General features: G+C 42.8%; 1 protein-coding gene across 2 annotated transcripts in view; it reads right to left on the bottom strand.

Annotated features, from left to right (window-relative positions):
• The window catches only part of THOC2 (THO complex 2), a 272468-nt gene that overhangs the window by 232860 nt on the left and 12573 nt on the right, over nucleotides 1-27035 (bottom strand). For both annotated transcript variants that reach the window (XM_030209899.1, XM_030209900.1), the window contains exons 3-6: nucleotides 16139-16230; nucleotides 15312-15363; nucleotides 10141-10211; nucleotides 5362-5483 (exon numbers count right to left, since the gene is read on the bottom strand). In XM_030209899.1, coding sequence (XP_030065759.1) covers nucleotides 5362-5483; nucleotides 10141-10211; nucleotides 15312-15363; nucleotides 16139-16230 — 337 coding nt within the window. The remainder of the gene's footprint in view (nucleotides 1-5361; nucleotides 5484-10140; nucleotides 10212-15311; nucleotides 15364-16138; nucleotides 16231-27035) is intronic.

Raw genomic sequence — 27035 nt, 5'->3', positions numbered from 1 at the left:
TTGGAGGGTTATGAAGCATTGTAATATCCTTTGGGGTCTGTGTAGATGAAGTGTTCAGGTGGTGAGGGCTGGTGGCTGGGACAGTCTCCCTCGACTTACAATGTTTCGGCTTGCTAAGGTTGACTTGGAATATTGATATTATTACAGGTGAAGACTGTAACTTGGAATGTAGGAGGATTAGCTCGCTGATAAAAATAACTAAAATACTACAGTAATCGCAACATCAGAAGGCAAACATTGCCTTTTTACAGGAAACCCACTCAATGACAAGGAACATGCTAAGTTGAAAAGGTGGTGGATGGCAGAGTGTGTTGTCACTCCAGTTGAAGGGAAAAAAAGAAGGAGTGGTAGCACTGTTTCATAAAGGAATAGCAGATAAGACTGGATTACTCACAGTGGATCTGAGTGGAAGATGTGCGATGTGTGAAGGAAACGGAAGGGAAAGGTGTCAGTTTTTTTACTGCATGAGTTGGGATTGTTGGATATCTGGCGGGTACTTCACCCTGATGACCGTAATTACACTTTTTACTCAAGGTTTATGCCCGGCAGGATTATATTTTACTCTCCCCATCGTTTTTACCCTTGGTTCGGGAGGCGGGCATAGATGCAGGTGTAGTATTGGACCATGATTTCATATGGGTGGATTTGGGTCTGTCTAAGGGGTAGGAGCTCAGCTGGCTGCCGAATGAACCTTACGCTGTACCAGGACGCCAATTTCCGTAGCTTTTTGGGGAAAGAGTGGAAGCATTTTTTTACAAGATAATGATCCCTCGGAGGTGGACACTATAATGTTCTGGGTGGGAGGAAAAGCAGTGATGAGGGGGATAATTATTCAGTATACTAGCCGTACATGCAGGGAGAGGGATAGGGAGTTCCTTGGATTGCTCCAGCAACTTCAGATGGCTCGAGCTGTCGCCCTGCAAGGGAATGTGGCTGGCGCTCGAGATAACTATTGGAACATCAAGAGACAAATCAATGAGGTTTTGAACCAAAGGGCCCTGCAAGATGTTCAGCTACACAAATATAATCTACACTGGTGGGGAAATAAGGCAGTCAAGTTACTGGCTGCAGTGGTTCAGAATTGAACAGCTAAGCAGATTACTGCTCGTTATTAAATCCCGCTCCGGAGATTTGCGTACTAAGGGGGCAGAAATTCAGGAAGCTTTTGTTGATTTTTATAAATCGTTACATGATTCAGGCCATTGTGATGTGAAGGCGTGAGAGACCTTTTTCCTGGACCTCCAACAGCCAGTTCTGATGTTAGAGCAAATGGCGAGCCTAAATGCCCCTATTCAAGGTACTGAAATCCAACAAACAGTTAAGAAACTAAAATTAGCAAAGACACCTGGGCCTGATGGCCTAGGTTCTGAATTTTACGAAATATTGGGGACACAATGGATTGGCCCTTTTGGAGACTTATGTCAGGCCTTACGTAACCCAACTCAGCCCAAAAGTTCACTAACTCATGCTACCATTGTAGTAGTGCCTAAACCTGGATGGGATACAGAGCAATTGGGCTCTTATCATCCAATATCTTTACTAAACCAAGATATTAAGCTCTTTGCTAGTATCTTGGCCTCCAGGTTGGGCAAGGTGCTGCCCTTTTTGGTTCACAAAGATAAGACAGGCTTTGTGCCTGGTAGATACGCTTCTACCACATTTTACGTGCGTTGAGGGCCCTACGTATGAAGGAGGGGCTTCCCAGGGTGCAATTATTACCAGTCTCGATGCCGAAAAGGTGTTTGACAAGATCTTGTGGGTTCATCTATTCTGGGTGCTTCCTCAATTTGGCATCATGGGGGAGTTTCTGGCAGGAATACGGGCCCTGTACAAGAGTACCACAGCGTAGATATTGATTAATGGGAGCTTAATCTCCATATTTGCGTTGGAGAGGGAAACTCACCAGGGTTGCCCCTTGCCCCTATGTTGTTTGTCCTTTTGTTAGAACCGTTGGCTAGTAAAATCCGCCAATACACTGAACAGGATGGGATCCAGTGTTAAAAGAATTTTACCAATGATACTCACAAACACCACAAGACTAAGTCAGGCTTAAAGCAGTTTTATTTCTTGCAAGGAGACAAATCCAGCATACCCTCATGAAGTTGTCTGCCCTCCCCATACCTTCCCGTTTCTTATATATCTTTTTAGACTCTCATCTATGTGCAGCTGGATGAACATGTTACAGTTTTAGAACATTAGGAGGTTTTTACAAGCTAGCCAAAAAACATATCTAAGAACATTCAGTTCTTCTTGTAACACACAAGGTCAGAAGCCATTTCTTTTCTTATAATCTACACTTGTTTAATATATGTTAAAATGATTAACTCAATAATTTCCCTACATCCAGGTTGGGACGAATGACTATAAAATTAATCTTTTCGCAGATATGCTAGTATTTTTAGCATATCCCGATTTGGTGGCTCTCATTCAGCAGTTTGGCACCTCTTCTGGATTAAAGATTAATTTTGATAAATCAGAAGCAATGGTATTATCTACCAACTGGATAGTTGGAGGCCATTCAGAATCTGTCATAACTAGGCCAAATCCTTGGTTAAAATGGTTCTTCCTCCTAAGATACTCTATCCCCTCCAAATGATGTCTATTTGGGTTGCTCATAGGGATGAGCTGGTTTTACCATGGGATTTCTTCTTTTATTTGGGGAGCGCACTGAGCACAGATTGGCTATAGCAGATGTCTTTGGGATCACAATAAAGGGGGGGGGGGGGAGTAAACTTACCAGATCTTTGTCTTTACAACGTAGCAACGGCTCTTCACTGGGTATATGAGCTCCACACTAGCCACTTTAAATTTGCGCCCGAGGGTGTGTGGAAGATGTTTCCTCTTTCTCTGTGCTTAACATATTTCACTGTAGGAACAAATGGGTCTGCTTTGCCCCTCTCTTACGTCCCCTGGTCATGGCTTGGGACTGGTGGAAAACTCGGTTGGGGTCCTTCTTTTTTAGAACTCCTGCGGAACCCAGATTTTGCTACTAGCTGGGATAGGTTTCCTTTTAAGACGTGGGTCGGGGGGGGGGAGGAGGGAGGGTTGTAGGTATGTGGGTCAGGTGGCTGCCTTGGGGCAGAGTTGTTGCCCTTCTTTCTCACAATGTCAGTTGGCTTGGAATTCCTGCAGAAATATTTCTACTCAATTTACAACTTTGGCACTACTTTGCCTCTTTAAAGGGCCCCAATGGCACATATCCCTCCTTTATTACTTTGGACGCTATTTTCATGCAAATGCCTACCAACCAGAACAAACTTTCCATGTGGCACAAACTAGGGAGAGAGCATAGACATTCTCCTCTGTTGTTTGTTTTTTTTTAAATTACACAGCTGGCAGGAGTGCACGCTTGGGGGACGAGGTTTCTGTCGAAGAGCTGTCACGGTGTTTCAGTTTAGCCTTCTGGATTACCCCTAATGTGAGCCTACACGAGATCCAGTTTAAAATTTTGTACAATGCTTATATTACCAGAAGGGCAAGGCCATGGGCCTTTGGGAGTCTAATGTGTGTGATAAATATGGACTGGGCTGGAGCTCCTTGGTGCACCACTTTTAGAGTGTCCTTTGCTTGAGAATTTCTGGTCCAGTGTTACTGCTGTCCTGGAAGACGTTCTGGCTGACTCCTATCAGTGGTCTTATGGGGTTCTGTTAACGGGTTCAGACACTGCTTCACTGGACCAGGGGCTCTCAGAATATTATTGTAAGTTCATTTAACTGGCTTTAGTACTGGCTCAGAAAGTTATTCTTCAGCACTGGGCAGGACAACTTGCCCCATCTCTGGAGCACCGGTACGCTAGTATGCGGCAGATGGCTGACTGGGAGTGCCAGAAAGTTTCTGTTCCAGCTCGTAGGGCCTCTCAAGAGTATTGTGGCTTGGGAAAGCGTTGTCTGGCGCGGATACCCTCCTTGCCTCATGCTACTGTTTCATAGTTCCTGGACACAGGATGGGAGATGGGGATGGGTGGGGTGTTTACGTCTTTTTCCTTTTTTTTGTAAGAGAAAATACAGGTGGGTCACTTAACAGAGCTTTGCTGTAACAGTTGGTTATAATAGTTCTTGTGTTTCATTGCCTTGCTCATTTTTTTCTTTTTGCATCAATGATATTGTGTTCATGCTCCGTTTTGTACTACTTGTTAATAAAAGATTAAAAAAAAAAAAAAAACTTCCCCACAAAAGTATTCTCACTCATAGTATAATCCTTAGTTCTCTCACACTCAGATTACTGCAATGCAATCTACTCAGGTTGCAAAGAGCAAATCACAGAAACTCCAAATTGCTCAAAATACAGCAGCCAGACTTACTTTCAGGAAATCAAGATTCAAAAGAGCAACCCCTCTACTAAAAGCACTCCACTGGCTTCCAATCAAAGCCCACATAACCTTCAAACTCTACAGCATGGTCTAGGCTCATAGTCCATGGTGAAGTGCCCACTTACCTCTCAGACATGATCATACTACCTCTTAAGAACACCCTGAAGAAGGCGCGGAATGACCTGACTATCCTTTATGTCACAAGCTAATCTACAAGTTCGTTCACTCAGCGAACATCCCTATCAAAGCTCTAAGCTATGAAACACCCTTCCCAAGTCACTAAGGTCCTTAACACCTCACACCAATTTTCAGAAACACCTCAAGACCTACCTGTTCAAAACGTTCCTACCCACAGACAACAACAAGCATGCTGACCCTCCTCAACCGCTCCCTAAGTCAACCATCTAACCTATTTTTATTGAAAACAAGAAACAAAAAGCACATACAATAGCAATTGGACCTCAGATCTGACAAAACCTACATACAACTGCTTTTCTTTTAATACAATATTTGAGCACACACATAGCAAACAAGAACAAACCTTTTTCAGAGCAAGTGTAAATTTAAGAGTGAGAATCTGTGCCCTACTAAGAGATTCTGGATGCTTATGTTTCCTTAAAAATAAACAAACAAACAAACAAACAAAAAAGGCTGAAAATGGATGTTATTACTTTTCAAACAGATACACTTTTATAACATTACCTGTTTGCATTCATGGGGAAAATACTAAGTAAATCGAGTCCCTAGGAAGCTGTAACACAGGTGCTACTCAAGCAAACAATAACTAAAAACAATTAATACAATGTATAACCTATAGCATAATAGAATAATAAGATATTCATTTAATAAAAACGGTAAATAATTTTTACAAAGTTTAAATCGGTAGAGAACACTGGAATGAGATGGACAAGTTACAGTGCTTACATACTTTATATTTTAGGGGTTTTTTTAAGTAATTAACTGACAAAACAATTATGCTTATTTTAAAGAAAGGTATTTTACAAAAGGATATACAGGTAATCAATACCCAATTAAAAAAAACACATACTTACAAAAGTTTAGTCTTAATTTTAACCGATTTCTGATTGAATTGTTGGGACTGCTTGATGAGACCTAATGATTCTAATGTTTCCGGATCCAGCCGCTCCTTTAAAATGGTATCCGAAACCAGATACTAAACAAAACAAAATTGTAACACAGAGGAGATAAAGTCAAAATGAAGCATCTAAATCTGTTCTGGTCACAAGCTGTATGCCCTAATATCCTTGGTACTTTGTAGATCACAGGAAAGATTAGTTCATTTCTCACTTCTAAACCTGTCGTAGCTATCTTAGTTTCTATTTTCTCAGACCCTATAATTCTCTCAAACTTTCTGGCATTATATCATTAAGCAGCCCTAAATCTATTATCCTTTATTAATGTTTATTCTGTATGTAATCTTGCTTCAATAAAATTATGTGGATAATGTGCCTCATTTTAAAAAAATTAACCACCATTAGAAAACTGCTTTCCATAAAAATTCCAGAATTTTTAAGACAATAAGGAAAGCAAAGTTACTTACGTATAGCAGGTAGTCTCAGTAAAAGTGATATCATCTGACAAAGTGCACACAGGGAAAGGTCTCTCCAACTAGAAAAGTCTGGAAGCCTTTGAAAGGTCCTACACTGTATGAATGGAAATTCTTGCTTTGTGTCACTGCACAGGACCTTCTCAGTATTTGTAAAAGCTGAATTAGAAAAGGTGAATGGATATGCACATACTAGTATCCTGATACTCATGGGGACATCTGCTACACTAAATAACTTGGTTTCCCAGAGGACAAGCATGGCACCAAATTCTTACAGATAGGCATCATAACATCTTTGGTGGCAAAATCCTGAAAACCCAAACTAGCAAGGGCCGAGGTTGGACACCCATGTTCTAAAGGCTTTAGTCCACTCCAAGTAGAAGGCCAAGGCTTGACTGCTATCTAAACTGTGTAAGATAACGTCCACCACTGTGGGTGTGGTCTGGGAAAAAACTCAGAAGAATGATTATTTGATTAATATAGAAAGCCAAAAGCACCTTAGGAAGAACATTGGATGACTGCAAAGGACCACCTACTGTTGAAAAACTTGTGTACAGTAGATCATTCACTATAGCCCTGAAGCTCCACAACCATGGAGCTACCCCACTTTAAGTTTTGAGGATTTGATGAGTATTGAACTATTAATCCATAAATTAGGATTGTTTACCCATGAACCTAGATACTGCAGACTTTTCTCTCATGTGAAATATTAATAGGAGAGTTTTATCTGTGGTGTCGGGTAGGTGGGGTAGCCTATGATGAGAGCTAGTCAGAGGTGTCCTAATAAAAAGGTACGGAGTGACCTAGTGGTTAGGGTGGTGGACTTTGGTCCTGAGGAACTGAGTTCGATTCCCGGCACAGGCAGCTTCTTGTGACTCTGGGCAAGTCCCTTAACCCTCCATTGCCCTCCGCATAGAGCCTGCCATGAGTGGGAAAGCGCAGGGTACAAAATGTAACAAAATGTAACCCTGGGCTTATGAGGCTACTTATTATTAATGATAAAGTATAGGTTCAAAGGCTCATTGAAACCTTTAGATTTGGAGCAATTTTATCTCATTCAAGTTTCTTATGCAAAAATATATGCAACCTTTAAGTTTTGTTTTTATACTATCCATTATCTAATTAGAGATCCTCTGTAATTATCCCACTCCATTTTAAATTCAGCCACATTTTTTTCTCCACCATATCCCTCAGGAGGGCATTCCAGGCATCACCCTCTCCACGAAAAAGGATTTTCTGACATTACTCCTAAGTCTATCACCCCATAACCTTAATTCATTTTCTCTAGTTCTACCATTTTCCCTTCTTAGGAAAATATTTGTTTCTATATTAATACCATTCAAGTATTTAAACGTGTGTATCTTATCTCCCCTGTCTCTCCTCTCTTCTAGGGTATACATAGTCAGGCCTTCCAGTCTCTTCTCATATGTCTTTTGGCGCAATTCCCATATCATTTTTGTCACCTTCCCCTGGATCGCTTCAAGTCTTCTTACATCTTTAGCAAGATATGGCCTCCAAAACTGAACAGAATACTCAGGGGCCTCACCAATGACTTGTACAAGGGAATAACACTTCCTTTCTTCTGCTGGTTAAACCTCTCTCTGTGTTGAACTACCTCCAGGGAAAGCCTGGTAATCCTCTACATCATTGATGACAAAGCTAAGGCATCACATTGAGTGAAGAACTGTGCAAGCTTCTCATAGATCTGTTAGCTCTTTCTCAAAAAATGCCAACATCAAGATCAAAGCGGGTGAAACTGGCGAGGCCAGAATCTCCTGAGTGACGTGTGAAGTTTTACTGGCCTGGTATCAGATCCCTGGACAATGGCATGGTCTTAAGAACATAAGAATAGCCATACTGGGTCAGACAAAGGTCCATCTAGCCCAGAATTCTGCCTCCAACAGTAGCCAATCCAGGTCATAAGTAACTGGCAGACACCCAAATAGTCACAAGAGGAAAAATAGAAACATTAGAACTCCACAGTGATAATCAATTTTTTGTTGTTTAACTAAATAAAGCATAGAAACATATGACAGTTATGTAGGTTATGAGATATCTTATAGCCTTCAGCCATTTCAGATCTGCAGCACTCAAACATCTTAATCATTTGCCTCTAATGCTATCAAATCTTGATCTGTACACATCCCCAGTACTTAACTGACATATCAGAGTTACAGTGCAGAGAACAGTTAGTTGCTCATTCTCCCGTCACCAACCACTAGCACACAAAGGGGTTTTGGTTCCACAGAACCTGCTTCTGGGCTAATTCAAAGAAAGATTGCTGTATGAATCAAAAAAGCCGCATCCTTTGAATTACCCCAGAAGCAGGTCCTCTGGCAGTGAGTTCCAGAGCTTAACTATTTGTTGAGTGAAAAAATATTTCCTCCTATTTCTTTTAAAAGTATTTTCATGTAGCTTTATTGAATATCCCCTAGTCTCTACACTTTTTGAAAGAGAAAAGAAAAAAAGAAATTGATTCACTCTGACCCGTCCTACACCATTCCAGGATTTTGTAGACCTCAGTCATATCTCCCCTCATCCATCTCTTTTCCAACCTGAAGAGCCCTAACCTCTTTAGCCTTTCCTCATAAGAGATAGAGGAAGTTCCATCCTCTATCATTTTGGACACTCTTCAATGAACCTTTTCTAATTCTGCTATATCGTTTTTGAGATACGGCTACCAGAACTCAACACAATTCTCAAGGTGTGGTCACACCATGGAGCAATACAGGGGCATTATAGTATTCTTAGTCTTATTTATCATCTCTTTCCTAATAGTTCCCAGCATTGTTGCTTTTTGGCCACCGCTGCACGGTGGGCAGAAGGCTGACAAAGTCAAGTGGACCTCTCTGTCCAAGAGAGCTTCAAAAATATGGCAGCCACCAGTGCCTTGGTGCTCTCAATGCAGTGCTAAGAGTTCCAAATTTGATGCTTTCAAGCCTCTATTCAATGGTAGGTGCCCTCAGCATGCGTAAAGAGGACGACAAATCCTTCCTCTCCTTCGGACACGAATCATTCAATGCTCATTTCCAATGGCTACTACTAATGCCCAACATCAAGGAAGATCAATGCACTCCCAAAGTCACATTTTCAGAATTTGGTGCAGCTCCTGGTCATTTTAAGACTGACCCCTCGTATGACTACATCAATGAACCAGACTTTGAAATGCTGAAGGAATTCTCCTAGTGCTCTTCACAGTTCTGAATCCATCTCTGTCATTTGCACTCGGTTCCTGACTGGACACATTGCCCCAAAATAACTTCTGCAAAATCAAATAATTCAGTTTTGAAAAACAAGTCCTGGCTATGACTGTCAAGTTCCCAAAAGGGGAACTCAGGTGACCACATAAAAATATAAGAGAAAGCAGCTAAAAAGACAACTAAAAAAAGAAAGAAAAAACTACTGCATATACTCATCTAAGTTGATCTCATGTACAAGTCAAGGGCAGTTTTAGGACTAAAGATGGCCAAAAATGCTATGGCCCGTGTAGTTGAGGCTGTTCCCTCTCTCTACCTCAGTCCAATATTGCTCTCTCTCTCTCCCTCTCTGCCTTTCCAAACCCTACCCCCATTCCCATAGCCCACAGACAAAGCCAGAAGAAAACAGCTAAATTATCAGATTTCAATAAGTGAGGATTATATATTTTTATCCCTCACTGATTTATCCCACCACTCACTCACTCTAAACTTTGACAAGTTCACTATAGCAAAAATATTTCACAAATCACTCAACCTTCCTATCTAGAGGGGGGGGGGGGGGAAGAGAGAGAGATCAAGGTGCTGCACAACAACATGAAACAGAAACTTGTATTCATGCAAAGTAGGCCTTTCCAAAGACTTCTAAGAACTTTTTCTAGCTAGAGCCGCCTTCTCCCACACAAGCTCTGTAGGATGTCATCACCCATCTGAGGGTTCGATGACCTGCATATCTTTGGTGAAAAAATGAATCAATTGTATTTCATAAACACTACTGCAACATGGAACACAAGGAAGAGAAAGAAGAACTATAGCAAAAGATAACCTGGTAGCAAAGGAAGCAAAAAGGCTCCATGAGAAAATACATTTTCAGTAGAACATAAAATAAATACTTATAGTGAACAACTTTTAAAATAACATTTTTGAACAAAACTGAAACACAGACCATTTCTAATCCATTAATATTGTTTTTTTTAAACTGCAATAAGGCTTTGTGGGTTTTTTAAACTGTGCTATAGAAATGATTTGTAGTAGTAGTAATAAGGCTTTTATTTGAAAGAAAAACTTACCAAACAAGATATTACCAGCTGTGTAAAATGGTCTCTCTTGCTCTTTTCTTCTAAGCAACTGGTTTCAATATCTAAAAGAAATAAAAATCACTGATAACTGTATTCTTTTTTGCTTTTGAAACCCTAGCTTGACTTTCTCCAAAAAGCAGATCACTTCCATCCCTCTCTTCCTTAACTACATGGTTAAACACAAACCTAATCACATTTTTACAAGCATTCAGGCTCATCAGTATGGCTTCTCTGCATAGCTGGATACAAAGCAAAACTGAAATGTGAAGACCAGGTAAAAAGATACACTGCAACTAGTTCACAAAATGTTTTTATGCAATCCATCAACAATATAATGTATATTGTGGTCAGAAAAAATGAAGATACATACCTGTAGTAGGTATTCTCCGAGGACAGCAGGCTTAATATTCTTACATGTGGGTCGTCGTCCGTGACGGCCCAGGAGACGGAAGAAGAAAAGAACTTCAAAAGCTAAGAACCTTCCCGAACGTTCCGCCACGCAGGCGACTCACCATGCATGCGTGGGCAGCTTCCCGCCCACAACGCGAACGTGCAGTGATTATTTTAATAAAAAGCAAAACAATATAAGTAAAACACCTTCAACGGGTAGGAGGGAGGGTTGTAAGAATATTGAGCCTGCTGTCCTCGGAGAATACCTGTTACAGGTATGTATCTTCATTTTCTCCGAGGACAAGCAAGCTCAATATTCTTACGTGTGGGGTATCCTTAGCAACCAGGCTCACTCAAAACAAAGAACATTGGTCAATTGGGCCTCGCAACGGCGAGGACAAAGAGATTGACCTGAAAATAAAGTCAACTAGGTGAGAGTGCAGCCTGGAACAAAACATAAAATGGGCCTAGGAGGGTGGAGTTGGATTCTAGACCCCAAACAGATTCTGCAGCACCGACTGCCCAAACCCACCATCGCATTGGGTATCCTGCTCATGGCAGTAATGCGAGGTGAAAGTGGGAACTGAAGACCATGTCGCAGCCTTGCAAATTTCTTCAGTGGAGGCTGACTTCAAGTGGGCTACCAACGCAGCCATGGCTCTGACATTATGAGCCGTGACATGACCCTCCAAGGCCAGTCCAGCCTGGGCATAAGTGAAGGAAATGCAATTTGCCAGACAAATTGAAATGGTGCGTTTCCCAATGGCAACCACCATCCTCTTGGGATCAAAAGAAACAAAACGCTTGGCAGACTGTCTGTGGGGTCTTGCCCACTCTATGTAATAGGCCAATGTTCTCATGCAATCCAAGGCGTGCAAGCTGCTTTCGCCAGGATGGGAATGAGGTCAGGGAAAGAATGTTGGCAAGACAATAACTGGTTCAGATAGAACCCCGACACCACTTTCAGCAGGAACTTATGGTGTGAGGAGTACTACTCTGTTGTGATGGAACCTAAGATGCATCCACCACTAAGACCTGAAGCTCACTGACCCTACTAGCTGAAATAGCCACCAAGAAAACGACATTCCAGGTCAAGTACTTCAGACGGCAGGAATTCAGTGGCTCAAAAGGAGCTTTCATCAGCTGGGTGAGAACGATGTTGAGATCCCATGACACTGGTGGAGGTCTGACAGGGGGCTTTTGACAAAAGCAAACCTCTCATGAAGCGAACAACTAAAGGCTGTCCAGAGATGTGCTTACCTTCTACACATTGATAAGAACTAATTGCACCAAGGTAAACCCTTAGGGAGTTGGTCTTGAGAACGGACTCTGATAAGTGTAGAAGGTATTCAAGCAGGGTCTGTGTAGGGCAAGTAAGGGGATCTAAGGCCTTACTTTCACACCAGACAGCAAACCTCTTCCATTTAAAAGAATAACACCTCTTAGTAGAATCTTTCCTGGAAGCCAGCAAGACTTGGGAGACACCCTCTGAAAGACCCAAGGAAGTGAATTCTAAGCTCTCCACATCCAAGCTGTGAGAGCCAGAGACTGGAGGTTGAGATGTAGACGCAACCCCTCGTTCTGTGTGATGAGGGTCAGAAAACACTCCAATCTCAATGGTTCTTCGGAGGATAATTCCAGAAGAGGGAACCATATCTGTCACGGCCAGTATGGCACCATCAGAATCATGGTTCCGCGGTCTTGCTTGAGTTTCAACAAAGTCTTTCCCACTATAGGTATTGGAGGATTATGCATACAGAAGGCATGTCCCCCAATTGAGGAGGAAGGCACCTGATGCTAGTCTGTTGTGGGCCTGAAGCCTGGAACACAACTGAAGGACCTTGTGATTGAGTTGAGTGACAAAAAGAGCCATTGAGGAGGTGCCCCATGCTTGGAAGATCTTGCAGGCTACGCCCATGTGGAGAGACCACTCATGCGGCTGCATTATCCTGCTCAGCCTGTCAGCCAGGGTACTGTTTGCACCCACCAGATAAGTGGCTTGGAGGAACATGCTGTGCTGGTGAGCCAAATGCCACATCCTGACACAGAGGGCGTGATCCGTTGACCCCCTGTTGTCGGTGTAATACATTGCAACCTGATTGTCTGTTTGAACTAGAATAACTTGATGAGACTGCCGATCTCTGAAAGCCTTTAGAGCGTTCAAGACTGCCCAAAGCTCAAGGAGGTTGATCTGAACATTCGTTTCCTGGGAGGACCAAGCACCTTGAGTGCGAAGCCCATCTACATGAGCTCCCCGACCCAGGAGAGATGAATCCATAATTCCCATCTTTTGTCAAGGAAATGGCTGATGCCGTTCCGTTTCCTTTAGAGGTGGAGGATGAGCCCAGGGCCAAGATGCTCAAGGTCCTGAGCTATACATCTCCTCCTAAGGAGGGTGTGACTGCACATCTCCATGAGGTACTCAAGGAAGTTCTCATCAGGAACTGGGCATCCCCTCTGTCGGTCCCTGTCGTGCCCAAGAAGATAGACACCCAGTATTGGATACACAGTGAGCCTGGGTTTGTAAGGCCTCAGTTGCCTCACAATTCCTTGGTGGTGGAGTCTGCTCTCAAAAGAACCAGGAGTACTAGGGCCTATGCCTCGGTGCCCCCAGGCAGAGAGGCTAGAACCCTGGATTCTTTTGGGAAGGAAGATGTACCAGGCTTCAATGCTCATCTCCCATATAGTCTTACCAACTCTTCATGAGCGTTTAGTTGTGAAACTCGGTGAGACAGCTGTCAGACTTGGGTGATACGCTCACTCCTTGTGTCATTTTTCAAAGGAATTGGAATACTTCAGTAGTCAAAACCATACCAAAACCATTAATGGCATAGGTTAAATAAGGGAGGAAAATACAAGCACAAAATATTCCAGTGATGAGAGACATTTAGGGCCTTATTTTATAACAGTTCAGCTAAGTGAAGTCCAATAAGGCACATTTTATAAAACATAGTAACATAGTAAATGACGGCAGATAAAGACCTCTATGGTCCATCCAGTCTGCCCAATAAGATAAACTCATTTACCACACAGATTCCTATTTCTGCCAGCCAGCGTTTCCTGGCTCCAGTGAATGTCTATGGGTGACTAACACTTCAATCCATTTCCTTTTCCATTAATCCTGCTGAGCTTAAGATTTTTCAAATATTAGCCTGGATGTCACACAACCCACAAAGTAATCAGGTCAATATTCAGAAAATTTTCTATGGAATAATGTAAAACTTCTAAGCTAAACAATTTAAATTATTCCTATATTCAGTGGTGCTACATGTACAGCTAGTGCTGCTGAATATGCCAGTATAAGTTATAGGCCTGATATTCAGTTGGCAGTGATCAGCATTTTGCTGACTGCCACAGGTGTTATCCCCCGAAATTCAAAGACAGGCCATGTCTGGGCTCTGGCATTGAATTTCCGGGTATATGGACACAGCAAAAACATAGCCGGTTTAGTGTGATACTTATCACTTAACCGGCTACGGTGAACCACAAAGATAGAACTGACTTTTATGCGGTCCTATTTATGGGGTTGCACTGACCAGTTAAGTGCTGAATATCGGTACTTAACCAGCCAAGTGCTGACTCCACCCCCAGAACAGCTGGTTTCGCACTGGGGGCTAATTTAAACGTCCAGAAGCCTCTCCTTTAAATATTGGGCCTTAGATGTGTAAGTGCAAGTATACTGTGGAAAACAAACCAGCAGATCAGTATAATATCCAAAAAACTTTATTAAGGATACCGTATGTAAGACAGTTGCAACTGTCTTACATACGGTATCTTTAATAAGGTTCTCAGCCTGCTGCACTAATTATTAGGCTACTCCTCCACTCTGACTTATGCCACTGAAAATCAGCTCTAATCACCCCTGCACTATCTGGGCCGTGTTGGGGTGATCCAGGGGCGGAGCCTAGGCAGAGTCAGAACTTACTTGGGCACTGGCAATATTCAGATCTGGTGCCTGGATAGCTAATCAGACAGATAGGACCGCATAAAAAACATCTTTGCCTAGTTAGCTATCCAGGTTCTGCCACTGAACATAAGCCTGGGTAGAGGTCTTAAGTCCTGTGATCCAGTGGTGTACCAAGGGTGGGGCGGTGGGGGCGGTCCGCCCCAAACGCACGCTGCAAGGGGGTGCAGGGAGCAGCTGTGCGACTGCTCCCTGCACCCCCAGGATGTGATGCGCTAGGGGGGTGATGCACCGGGGGGGGGGGGGGGGGTGCACAGTGGCAATCCGCTCCAAGTGGCAGCCAACATAGGAACACCACTGCTGTGGTCTCCCTCACCTGACATCCTTCCCATGAACAGTATTGGAATCCCCCTCCCTCCCCAACATACCAGCTCTCCCCAACCAGGATCCCCTCATCTCCTATGGACCTCCCCTTAAAGTCCCCGGCGATCCAGGGGTCAAAGGGCAAAAATGATCCCCACTCACTTCTAGCCACCACGGCCCCTTCACCAAACTAGGGTTTTGTTTTGTTTTATTATCAGGTCTACAGTAAATATAATCAACAGATGCACTTATCATGCTATCTGCTGATGTAGCTAGGTATGTATTATTTTCATACTCAAATTTAAAAAAAACAATAGAAAGAGTGTTAACACTGTTGATCTGCTGGTCACTTCAAGAACTGTACAGTTTCATATTATATATATTTTAAAGCATAATAAAATGTTCTTACATTAAAGAATTCTTACCCAAGTTTCTCATCACTAAGATGCTCAAACTACATTCCATTATCAACTTTCTGCAGTACTAAAATGAGAAAGGAACTTACCTAATATACAAAACACATCTGCTAATATTGAGGGCATGTCATCTCGAAGATCCTAATAAAAGGAAAAAAAATACAATTAATAAACACAGAGGTATGAACACAAATAGCTTTCTTAGCAAACTGCTTTCCTCAAATGATAGGTCATTTATGTTGAGATACCATTAAGAAAATCAAAGCTAGCTTTCATCAACCATGAACTTGCCAGTTTATTGGTCATTCTTGTCCATGATTGGTTTTAATTAGGTTTTGCTTACTGTTCAGCATCATGGTCTAGACCAGGGTCATCCAACTTTGACCCCTGCCCAATCATACTTCCAGGATTTTCACAGTGAATATGCATTAGCTTTATTTGCATACAATGGAGGAAGTGCATGCAAACAGATCTCATGCATATTCATTGGGGAAATCCTGAAAACTCGACTGGGTTGCGGCCCTCGAGGAGTGAAGTTGGACACCCCTGGTCTAGGCAGTTTTTGTAAAAAAGAGAAGGTCACATAACTAAGAGCACTTTTTCAAACATTAATACTACTTTCCATCTTTATAACACTTGTGGACATACGAAGCACTGTACAGTGGTGGTAAGTAGAAAGGTACCATATACCTCTGCTCCAAACAGCTTAGAATCTAACTGCTACCTGAGGCAACGGGACAAAAAGTGACTTGCCAATAGTCAAAAGGTATCAGCAGCAGAAGTCGATCTGAACCCTGACTTCTTTGCTTCTAAATTCACTGTTTTAACTACTATGTTGCTTCCTCTCCCTCAGCTAGTTTGAACAGCAGAAACCTTTACCTTTGAAACACACAGAAGTTCAGAAATATCCACTTACTATAATATCACCAAGAACATTAGCAGCTTGATCCTGTTTTAAGTTTCCCCTAATGACATGATATGCAAGTTCATAGAGGGCTTGTTGGATATCTGTAAAACAAAGAAATGCAGATTAGATGTTTCTTCCTGCTTTACAGCATAGGAGGTTGAGGAAAGTAACTCAATTTTGAGCATCATGATTCTTCTATTAACCATTTATCTCATGAAGGAATTATTTAAAACTAGTAAAAAAGGCCCGTTTCTGTTTGAAAGGAAACGGGCGCTAGCAAGGTTTTCCTCTGAGTGTGTATGTTTGAGAGAGTGTATGTGAGAGTGACTGTGTGAGAGAGGCTTCTGTTCCTGCTGCTGTGCATTCCCCGTGTTGTGCTGATTCGCTGCTCCCTGTATCGTGGCTCCGCCCCTCTCCTTCTACTGGCCAATCTGGTGTGGATGTGTGACATCACTATTATCTACTACAACATGATCCACGGTTCCAGGCAGCCTCAGAATGTTGGAGGTGAGAATTATTATATAGGATAACCTAGGCATGATATTCAAAGAAATTATCTGGATAATTCCCTTAGCCGGTGCTCTCCACGGATGCTTAGTAGTACCATACCACTTAATATCCTTACAGACTGCCTCAACCCATTTGTTATTGGGTTTATTTGCAAAAGCTTTTGGAGAATGTGTAGAACATGAACATGGTAATTAGCGAATGTGTTTTATTATAATATATTTATAGTAAGGTTGAAATCTTTCAATTAGAATTTGCTTTGTGTGTTTGTCTACATTTTTGTCTCTATGGTGTACGTGAGTTGTACACCATACAGTACAATTTTTGTGACATATTACAGCATACAAGCTTTTAATAAATGAAATGAAAAATCCAGAAAGTGTCAAGGCAATGCACAGTGGTGAGTTATCCAGCAACTGCGATATTTAGCCCACTATCTGGATAAATACCCAGAAAAAAAAAGCTGTTCTAACTTTACCCAGATAGAGGATGTGCAGCCTGCTCTACCCAGATATACAGCACCACTTACTATCCAGTTAGTAGTGTTGAATGCCTGTGTTTATATAACCATCATGGCCAGCATTAAAAACAAAGGCTGACAATTGTGACTGAATATTAATCCCTTTGATTTTCACTTTGCTATTTTAAGCACAAAACTGACATTACTATGTAAGCAGAGGAAAAGGTAGAAGTCATACTGAAATAAAACCTGAAACAAAAATCAATATTCAAACAATGTTTGGAGAGACAATTTTACAGCTGCAAAACACACCCTAATAAGAAAACACTTTATTCTTTAACCCATGAGAGTACTTCCATTAGCTGGAAAACAAAGACTCTTGACCCAGAGAGTAATTTCAGAACACTCAGAAAAAGAGGTAGCAGCCTTTGTTATTTGTATAAAATGAGGCAATACAAATTAAATAACATTTATTCCCATATCTTTAGGCATCTCAATCATATCCCCAGGATGCAAGATGACTACCATTAGCAATGGCTCATGTTAAATTTACATCTTAAATCATGTTAATTTCCAAGAAAGAAAAATATTCATAGCTTTAATCATCATTTTGGTAGAAAACTTCTGTATTCAGGTTTATTGAGTTTCAAACTCATTCTGATTAAGTCATAAAGTCTGCAGATCATAATTCCTTCAACAGGCATTTCAATTTTGCCAAACAGAAGTCGAGGAGGCTGAAATTCTTTCAAAGACATCAGTAAGTATTTTGACCTCATCAACTTAATTTATTTGCTCCTCTTCGTGTGGGTCCTTCACTCCAGGCTGTAGTCAGCAATTTCATTAAGGTTTATAGATTATTTGTCAATGGGTCAAACAAACAAGTTAAGAAAGAGATAATAGATAAAAATTAGAAACATTTCTTGAGATATTCTACATAGAATAAGTGTAGCCTGCCTTTGGCTAAATAAGGCAAGTATAAAAGGAAAAGCAATAGCATTTAGAAAACACAAGGGGGGGGAACAGCTAACAATGATCAGTGTGCTTCAGAAATCAAGTCTAGGTGAATCAAGAGAGAAAAAAAAAATCCAAGATGGCGTGAAGTACACAGGTAAAATAATCATTCAACACTGTATAAAGACATGAAGTAGAAACCCTTTACTTCTCTCCTTTTCACTCTTCCTCTTCTGGGGCCTTGTATAGAGCGTCCCTCTCCTTCCTCTGGGTCCCAAGCTGGGCAACTCCATACGCTCTAAGATATACTCATAAAACCCCTTTCAGTTCATGGGTCAGTGCCCAATGTGTCCTGGATTTCCAAAAATGTAGTCCAAAACCGCTTTCTCAGTCCATACCACTTAGGAAAAGATGTTAAATAGGAAATCATTCTGCTTCCCAAGACAACATAAACATCAAGAATTCTTTTTATCAAAAACATAAAATCCCCTCTCACATGGATATCCACCTGTGCAAAACAAGATGCAGCCCCATAGCTATTAGAGACAGGGCCTCTTATGCTTTTCTGCAAACACCAGGAGAGGATACCACCTGACCAATAAAGGAAAGAGGCACAACTTCCATTACCTCTCACCAAGTGCAATGTCAGAATAGATCAGGGTTACCCAACCTTAGCCCTCATCCAGTCAGATTTTCAGGATTTCCACAGTGAATATGCATGAGATCTATCTGCATACAACAGAAACAGTGCATGCAAATAGATCTCATGCGGGAAATCCTGAAAACTCAACTGGGTTATGGCCCACGAGGACCAAGGTAGGAAACCCCTGGAAGAGACTCCAGAATCTTCCTCACTGTAGAAAATAAAGGAAAATGTGAATGTCCTGCAGCATAAGGGTCAACAAATTGTAGGTGATACCTCTTTATTGGAAATACATCTATGACTGGTATTCAAGAAAGTTTTCTCTCCATCCAGAGATGTTTCTTGTCTTTTTCCTTCTATTTTTATTTTGAACTAACATATATGCTGGGCAAGGTGGCCTAGCTTGCTTTGGTTAAGGATGGTTTAATATAGCCCCATGGGATACAGGGATTATAGTTTGCTTTTATGGAATAGGAGGGCCACAACCATTTTCTCGGTTGTCAGAGGCCGTCTTCAGCAGCCTCTTGCCCAACACACCAAGTCTTAAACAGGATTCCCTTCATCAGGCCTGACCAGATGCAGAGATGGTAAATATTGAAAGCTACTCAAAAGTATTAAGATAGTACAATAAAGAAGAATCATTTACAACTTATTTGTTGAGCCTTCTTTTCCACAATTCTTTGCTCAAGATAAAAATCATCATATGTGTTTTGCATTTTTCTGGCACTTGAGGATTCATCTCTCGCCAACAAATCTATAAAGAAGCTGATACAGATTATCAGAAATTATATATAAAGTGAAAGTGCATAGAATAACGTTCATAACCCCCGAGGCCTAACATACAAGTTTTCAAAACTTTGCAAAATAAGAAATAACTTCTTATCGAGCGTATCTCTAGAGGGATATTATTTGAATAGTGGACAGCTGCAAAGAAAAAAAGACTGAGAAAAAACTACTTTAAACCATATACCTTTGACCGACGGAACAGCTATCATAAGGTAATCACACCTCCTAGAGGTTGTTCTGAATTTTAGCAAATTCACCAGCTAAGAACCACCTTCCTGACAAGTACTTATTTTGGATTTTACTCGCACCTTTTTCCAGTAGTAGCTAAAAGGTGAGTTACATTCAGGTACACTGAGTATTTCTCTGGAGGGCTCACAATCTAATTCTGTACCTGAGGCAATGAAGGATTAAGTGACTTGCCCAAGATCACAAGAAGCAGTGGGATTTGAACCAGCCACCTCTGGAAGTCAAAGCTGGTGCTCTAACCACTAGGCTACTCCTCCTTCCAAAAACTTAAACAAAGCACCTTGAAAATAATTTGAGCCTACACAGGCAACTACTACAGCGCATCCAGCATTGGAGTTATATGATACAAGGTCAAATCAGCTCTTACCTGATAATTTTCTTTCCATTAGTCCCAACAGATCAATCCAAAGATTTGAGGGTTACGTTCCTCTACCAGCAGATAGAAACAGAGGGCAAACTTCAGAGATAGCTATATGCGGTCACATGCAGCCAGCTTCTCTTCAGTATGATCAATACCAAAGCAGTGGAAAAATCAGAAATCCAAACAAGCTAAACACTCTCCTTTCTCCGTGGACCAAATTTGGTACTTCAACCGCCCAAACGGGAGGCAGAAGTATACCACCAGCGTGGATACTACAATGTCCTCTTTTCTATTTTTTTTTTTTTTAAGAAATAAACCAAACAAAGGAACTTGTCCAGTACTAGGAACAAAATACTAAACCCCAAGCAAACCATAGAAAAATTGTCTTAGAAAGGGCGGGCCTCTGGATTGATCTGTTGGAACTAACGGAAAGAAAATTATAAGGTATGGACAAATGTTTATCTCCCATAGCATTTCACAGATCAATTCAGAGACTTGTGGGATATACCAAAGTAGTCCTCAAGTAGAGTGGGACCGATCCACCCCAGAAGACAGGAACAAAGTGCCAAATGCCACATCCTGATTGGCCGCCATATCCAATTTGTAATGCTTAGCAAAGGAATGCACCAAAGTCCACATGGCGGCCCTGCAACTGTCCTCCAAGGAAACCAAATGAAATTCAGCATGGGAAGCCGCTTGCGCTCTAGTGGAGTGTGCCTGATCCTGCAAGGGTGGCGATCTACCCAAGGCTAAGTAAGTTGAAAAGATCGCCTCCTGCAATGCGCCACCATGGCCTTGGAAGCCATGTCACCTTTCTTGCAGACAACATGAAGCAAAAACAGATGATCAGAATGGCAGAAGTTGCTAGTGACCTCTATGTAACGAGTTAGAATGTGTCAAACATCCAGGCACCGTAGCGCCCTGAACTCGGAGGAATAGTCCTTTCAGTGAAATACTGACAATACCAGAGCCTGGTTCAGATGGAAACATGACACCACCTTGGGCAAAACAGATAGTACCGTCCAAATACATACTCCCGCTTCTGTGAAAAGTAGAAAGCAGTCCCTGCATAGCAAGGTTTGCAATTCCGACACACGCCTCACTGAGGCGACAGCCACCAGGAAAACCATTTTCAAAGTGAGATGCTTCAACGATAAGCGGTCCAAAGGAACAAAGGGAGGCCATTGCATTGCTCGCATAACGAGGTTCAGATTCCATGTCAGGAACACTGGCAGCCGAGGTGGGTGCAGATGGTTCACCCCTCGGAAGCGAACAGCATCCAGGTGTGCGGCTAACAAGAAGCAAGCCAAAGCTGCCACCTGAACCTTCAAAGTGTTCAAGGAAAGCAACTTCTTTAGACTTTCCTGCAAGAAAGCCAGAGTAGCTGACACCAAGGTAGAAACTGCTTGAACGCCTGACAAAGAGCATCATGTTTCAAATGTGCACCAGACTCTGGCGTATGCTGTGGAAATAGAGCGCTTCCTGGCCTATTGCATGGTCAAAATAACCATATCAGGGTAACCCTTCCTTCTCAGACACACCCTCTTAAGGGCCACTAAGACCAAATGGGAAGGGATCCTCCATCAGAATGGATCCCTGAATCAGGAGTGCGCAAAGAGCGGACAGGCACAGCGGACGATCGATCAGCAGACAGATGAGGTCTGCGTACCAGGGTGCCGAGGCCAATTCAGGGCCACTAAGATCACCCTCCCGGGATGCCTCGCAATGCAGCCCACTATTCGTCCCACCATAGGCCATGGTGGGAAGACATAAAAGTGCGGTGAGGGCCAACTTTGAAGCAGGGCACTGATTTCCTCTGAACTGAACTCCCATCCTCTGCTGAAGAATCTGGATACTTTTGCATTGGCCCTGCTGGCCATAAGATCCATCACCGAAATCCCCCAGTGGTCTGTGATCTCTTCGAATGCCTTTGGTGAGAGCTCCCATTCACCTGGGTCCTGCATGTTCTGACTGAGGAAGTCCAACTGCATATTCGCTGACCCCGCAATGTCAGCCGCCAAGAGCAAGGCCAGGTGCACTTCCGCACAGAGGCACAAAAACTCCGCATCCGGTGCCAGGGGTGCACTCCTTGTTCCCTCCCTGCCTATTCATGAATGCAACCACTGTTGCACTGTCCGACAGAACTCGCATGGGACAACCCTGCAGGATGCTCAGAAACTCCCGAAGCACCAAGAAAATCGCCCGCAGCTCCAACCAGTTGATGAACCAGGATGCCTCCACCGGTGACCAAGACCCCTGGGTCGTCCAACCAAGGCAATGAGCCCCCTCCCCCCAAACTGGAGAGGCAGGCATCTTTGGTAACTACCACCCATTCCAGCATCGCCAAAAGATAACCCCTTTGCAGATGCTCCAGATTAAGACACCACGGCATCGCTGATCTGGCTCGTGGCGACCACAGCACCCTGACCTAGTAATTCTCCAAGAGAGACGACCACCAGCTGAGCAGGAATAACTGAACGGGCCACATGTAACTCCTGGTCCACAAAACCACATCCAATGTGGCCACCCTGGATCCCAACACACGTATGTAATCCCAGGCCCAGGGCGCCGGCTTCTGCAGAAAACCCTCCAGTTGCCCCTGTAGCATAACCTGCGTGCTGCCAGCAGGGACAGCATCCCGGCCCGGGTGTCAAAAATCACATCCAGGTACTCCAGAGACAAACAGAGAGAGGTGGCATTTTGGCAAACTGATCACCCAGCCTAGGAACCGCTGGAGACTGATCACTCTGTCCATTGCCTTTAGGTTCTCCCTTGTGAAAGGACGACACCTGAATGAGAAAATCGTCCAGACAGGGGTGCACTTGAACCATCTCCTTCTAGAGTGGTGGTGGTGGTGGTGCTGCTGCTGCTGCTGCTGCTGCTGCTGCTGCTGCTGCTGCAACAACCACCATGATCTTCGAAAAGGCCCTGGGCGCTGTAGCAAGCCCGAAAGGAATGGCCTGAAACTGCAAGTGCTGACCGAGAACCGCAAACCAAAGAAAACGCTGATGAGGGGACCAAATGAGGATGTGCAGATAGGCCTCTTTTAGGTCGAGAGCAGTCAAGAACTCCCCCGGTTGCACCACAGCAATGCCCAATCGCAAGGTTTCCATTCTGAAATCCATAGGGCCTTAGGTCCAGCACAGGGCGCAGAGAGACGCCCTTTTTGGATAGATGGAGTAACTACCAAGGTCACACTCCTCCAGGGGTACGGGCCACACTGCATAGAGGCGAAAAGTCGGCCAGGGTCTCTCTCACCACTGCCACCTTGGCTATGGATTTGCAGGGAGTCTCCAGGAAGAAGTCTATTGAGAGCCAGGCAAAGAAGTTTGTAGCCTTCCCGGATTACCTCCAAGACCCATTCATCGGAAGTTACCCTGGCCCATCCCTCCAGAAAATGAGACAGCCATTCCCCAACGACCAGTAGGGAATGGACCAAGGCCCCATCATTACAGGTCTCTTGCTATGGGCTGCACCCTAGAGGCAGAGGCCGAAGGTCAGCGCTCGGCACAAAAGGACTGCGATTTTTGTTGAAAACGAGGCCTCTGGAAGGCCCCTGCACATCCTGGATGGTAAAGCTTTGCCTCCCGGAACCAAGATCAGGACATTCCCGAGCGGGATCCCACCTTTGCTCTACCTTTGGGTAAGCTCTGACCCTTAGAATCACCCAGCGCTTTAACAATCTTTTCCAGATCCTCTCTGAATAGAAGTCTCCCTCTTTGTTCTATTATCATAAAAGCAGTATATTTATTTATTTGGATATTTCTCACACCTTTTTCAGTAGTAGCTCAAGGTCAGTTACATTCAGGTACACAGGGTACTTCTCTGTCCCTGGAGGGCTCACAACCTAATTTTGTACCTGAGGCAATAAAGGATTAAGTGACTTGCCCAAGACCACAAGGAGAAGCAGTGGGATTTGAATTGGCCACCTCTAAATTTCAAAACTGGTGCTCTAACCACTAGGCTACTCCTCCATCCAACAAAGCACCTTGAAAATAATTTGAGCTTGAGGCAATCAGTGAAATGCATCCAGCATCGGATTTATATGATCTAACCGAGTTTTCAGAAACATTAACCTAGCAGCTGAATTCTCTTTCATTTGAATCCTGGAGAGTTGCTTAGAAGACAAACCCAAGTATAATGAATTCCCATAATCTAGTAATCATAAAAGAATTCCCATAATCTAGTAATCATAAAATAGTTAATAGCACAACAATTCTGAAATGATCACATAAACAAAATAGGATCTCAACAAATGTAAAGTTTAAAATAGGCTTTTCTAATTAAGCCACTGATCCATATTTAATGACGAGTCCAAAACCACTCCCAAAATTTTAGAGGTCCTCTCTACCTTAAGTTGGAATCTATCATCACCTAAAATCATCTGAGGAATGAATATTAGCCAAATCCAGTGAAAACAATATCATCTTAGTCTTGTCAGTAGTTAACTTAAGTTTGACCATAACAGACTGATCTTTAATCCTGTTAATATATCTATTAATCATAGAAGAAATAAAATCAACACCTTGACCAACAGGAATCAAACAGAAAATATCATCTGCCTAAAACAACATGAGCTCACCATGATACAACAAATATGTCCAAGACAGCTCATGTACAAGTTGTACAGGAGTGGAGAGACGGGAGAGCCTTGAGGAATGCCACAAGAAGATATCCATTAATAAGAGAAACTGCCATCCTTCAGTACTAAATACTATCTGTTCTTCTAAAAAAAAAAAGATTCAAACCAATTGAATACTAAGTCACTAAAGCCAAATTCAGATAACATACTTAATAAAATGTCATGATTAACCGTACTCAAAAGTGGCAGAGATAAACGGTAACAATACCATCTCTCCACCACTTTACAAAGTTTGTCTGACTTCAGATGTTAGAAACAATAGGGTCTCCATGCTATGCAAAGACTGAAAACCATGTTGAGAGCTACGCAAAAGACCACACCTTTCTATATAGTTCACCAACTGAGAACCCACAACAAACTCAATCAACTTGGCGAGAAATGGAGTGTTTGCAATAGGTCAAAAATTAGGAACTGAGAATAAATCTCCATTAAGCTGTTTTAATATAGGTGTCAAAACAACATTCCCTATATCTTGGAAAAACCAACCTAGCTCTAATGCAGAACTGACAAACAGACCAAGCCATTTTAGTAACTCAGAGGAAGGATCCCTCAGCATATAAGATGGAATTACATCTAAAAGGCACCTAGATCTGGACAACATATTCACTAAAGGTCTTAAGACTGAGAAACAGATTCAAATGCAGTCCACAGTCTCATCAGTTGGAATAACTACAACCATTTCATTTTCTAAGTTTAATTAAACATAATCACCAAGTTTCCAACTGTTACCCCTTGGTTACATTATCAGCATTGCACAGTAAACCCATACTTATGCTTATCCTGTGCTAAAAAAAAAAAAAAGTGCTGGATATTCTATAAACTTCCTGTCCAGCACAGTTCAATCATTAACCAGGTCTGAAACAAAACACTTAGTTTATGGAGAAAATGATTGAAACAACACAACAGACGCCAGAGGGTGGTGGTGAATGGAATTCGCTCGGAGGAGGGAAAGGTGAGTAGTGGAGTGCCTCAAGGATCGGTGCTGGGGCCGATTCTGTTCAATATATTTGTGAGTGACATTGCCAAAGGGTTAGAAGGTAAAGTCTGCCTATTTGCGGATGATACTAAGATCTGTAACAGAGTGGACACCGCGGAAGGAGTAGAAAACATGAAAAAGGACCTACGGAAGCAAGAAGAATGGTCTAAGGTTTGGCAATTAAAATTCAATGCGAAGAAATGCAAAGTGATGCACTTAGGGAATAGAAATCCACGGGAGACGTATGTGTTAGGCGGGGAGAGTCTGATAAGTACGGGCGGGGAGAGGGATCTTGGGGTGATAGTATCTGAGGATTTGAAGGCGACGAAACAGTGTGACAAGGCGGTGGCCGTAGCTAGAAGGTTGTTAGGCTGTATAGAGAGAGGTGTGACCAGCAGAAGAAAGGGTGTGTTGATGCCCCTGTATAAATCGTTGGTGAGGCCCCACCTGGAGTATTGTGTTCAGTTTTGGAGGCCGTATCTTGCTAAGAATGTAAAAAGAATTGAAGCGGTGCAAAGAAAAGCTACAAGAATGGTATGGGATTTGCGTTACAAGACGTAGGAGGAGAGACTTGCTGACCTGAACATGTATACTCTGGAGGAAAGGAGAAACAGGGGTGATATGATACAGACGTTCAAATATTTGAAAGGTATTAATCCGCAAACTAACCTTTTCCGGAGATGCAAAGACGGTAGAACGAGAGGACATGAAATGAGATTGAAGGGGGGCAGACTCAAGAAAAATGTCAGGAAGTATTTTTTCACAGAGTAGTGGATGCTTGGAATGCCCTCCCGCGGGAGGTGGTGGAAATGAAAACGGTAACGGAATTCAAACATGCGTGGGATAAACAAAGGAATCCTGTTCAGAAGGAATGGATCCTAAGGAGCTTAGCCAAGATTGGGTGGCAGAGCCAGTAGCGGGAGGCGGGGATGGTGCTGGGCAGACTTATACGGTCTGTGCCAGAGCCGGTGGTGGGAGGCGGGACTGGTGGCTGGGAGGTGGGGATGGTGCTGGGCAGACTTATACGGTCTGTGCCAGAACCGGTGGTGGGAGGCGGGGCTGGTGGTTGGGAGGCAGGGACAGTGCTGGGCAGACTTATACGGTCTGTGCCCTGAAAAGGACAGGTACAAATCAAGGTAAGGTATACACAAAAAGTAGCACATATGAGTTTATCTTGTTGGGCAGACTGGATGGACCGTGCAGGTCTTTTTCTGCCGTCATCTACTATATTACTATATGTTACTATATTACTATGTAACTCACCATGGACAGAAAGATATGACTATGTTGACCAATAAATGCAGCTTAAGATTCAAGATTTTTTTTTTAAACAT

Source organism: Microcaecilia unicolor, chromosome 7 (genome assembly GCF_901765095.1).
Source record: "Microcaecilia unicolor chromosome 7, aMicUni1.1, whole genome shotgun sequence".
In the NCBI taxonomy this organism is placed as follows: Eukaryota; Metazoa; Chordata; class Amphibia; order Gymnophiona; family Siphonopidae; genus Microcaecilia; species Microcaecilia unicolor.
Note: the sequence above shows the minus strand (reverse complement) of the source record. Positions and strands in the feature narration are given on the sequence as shown.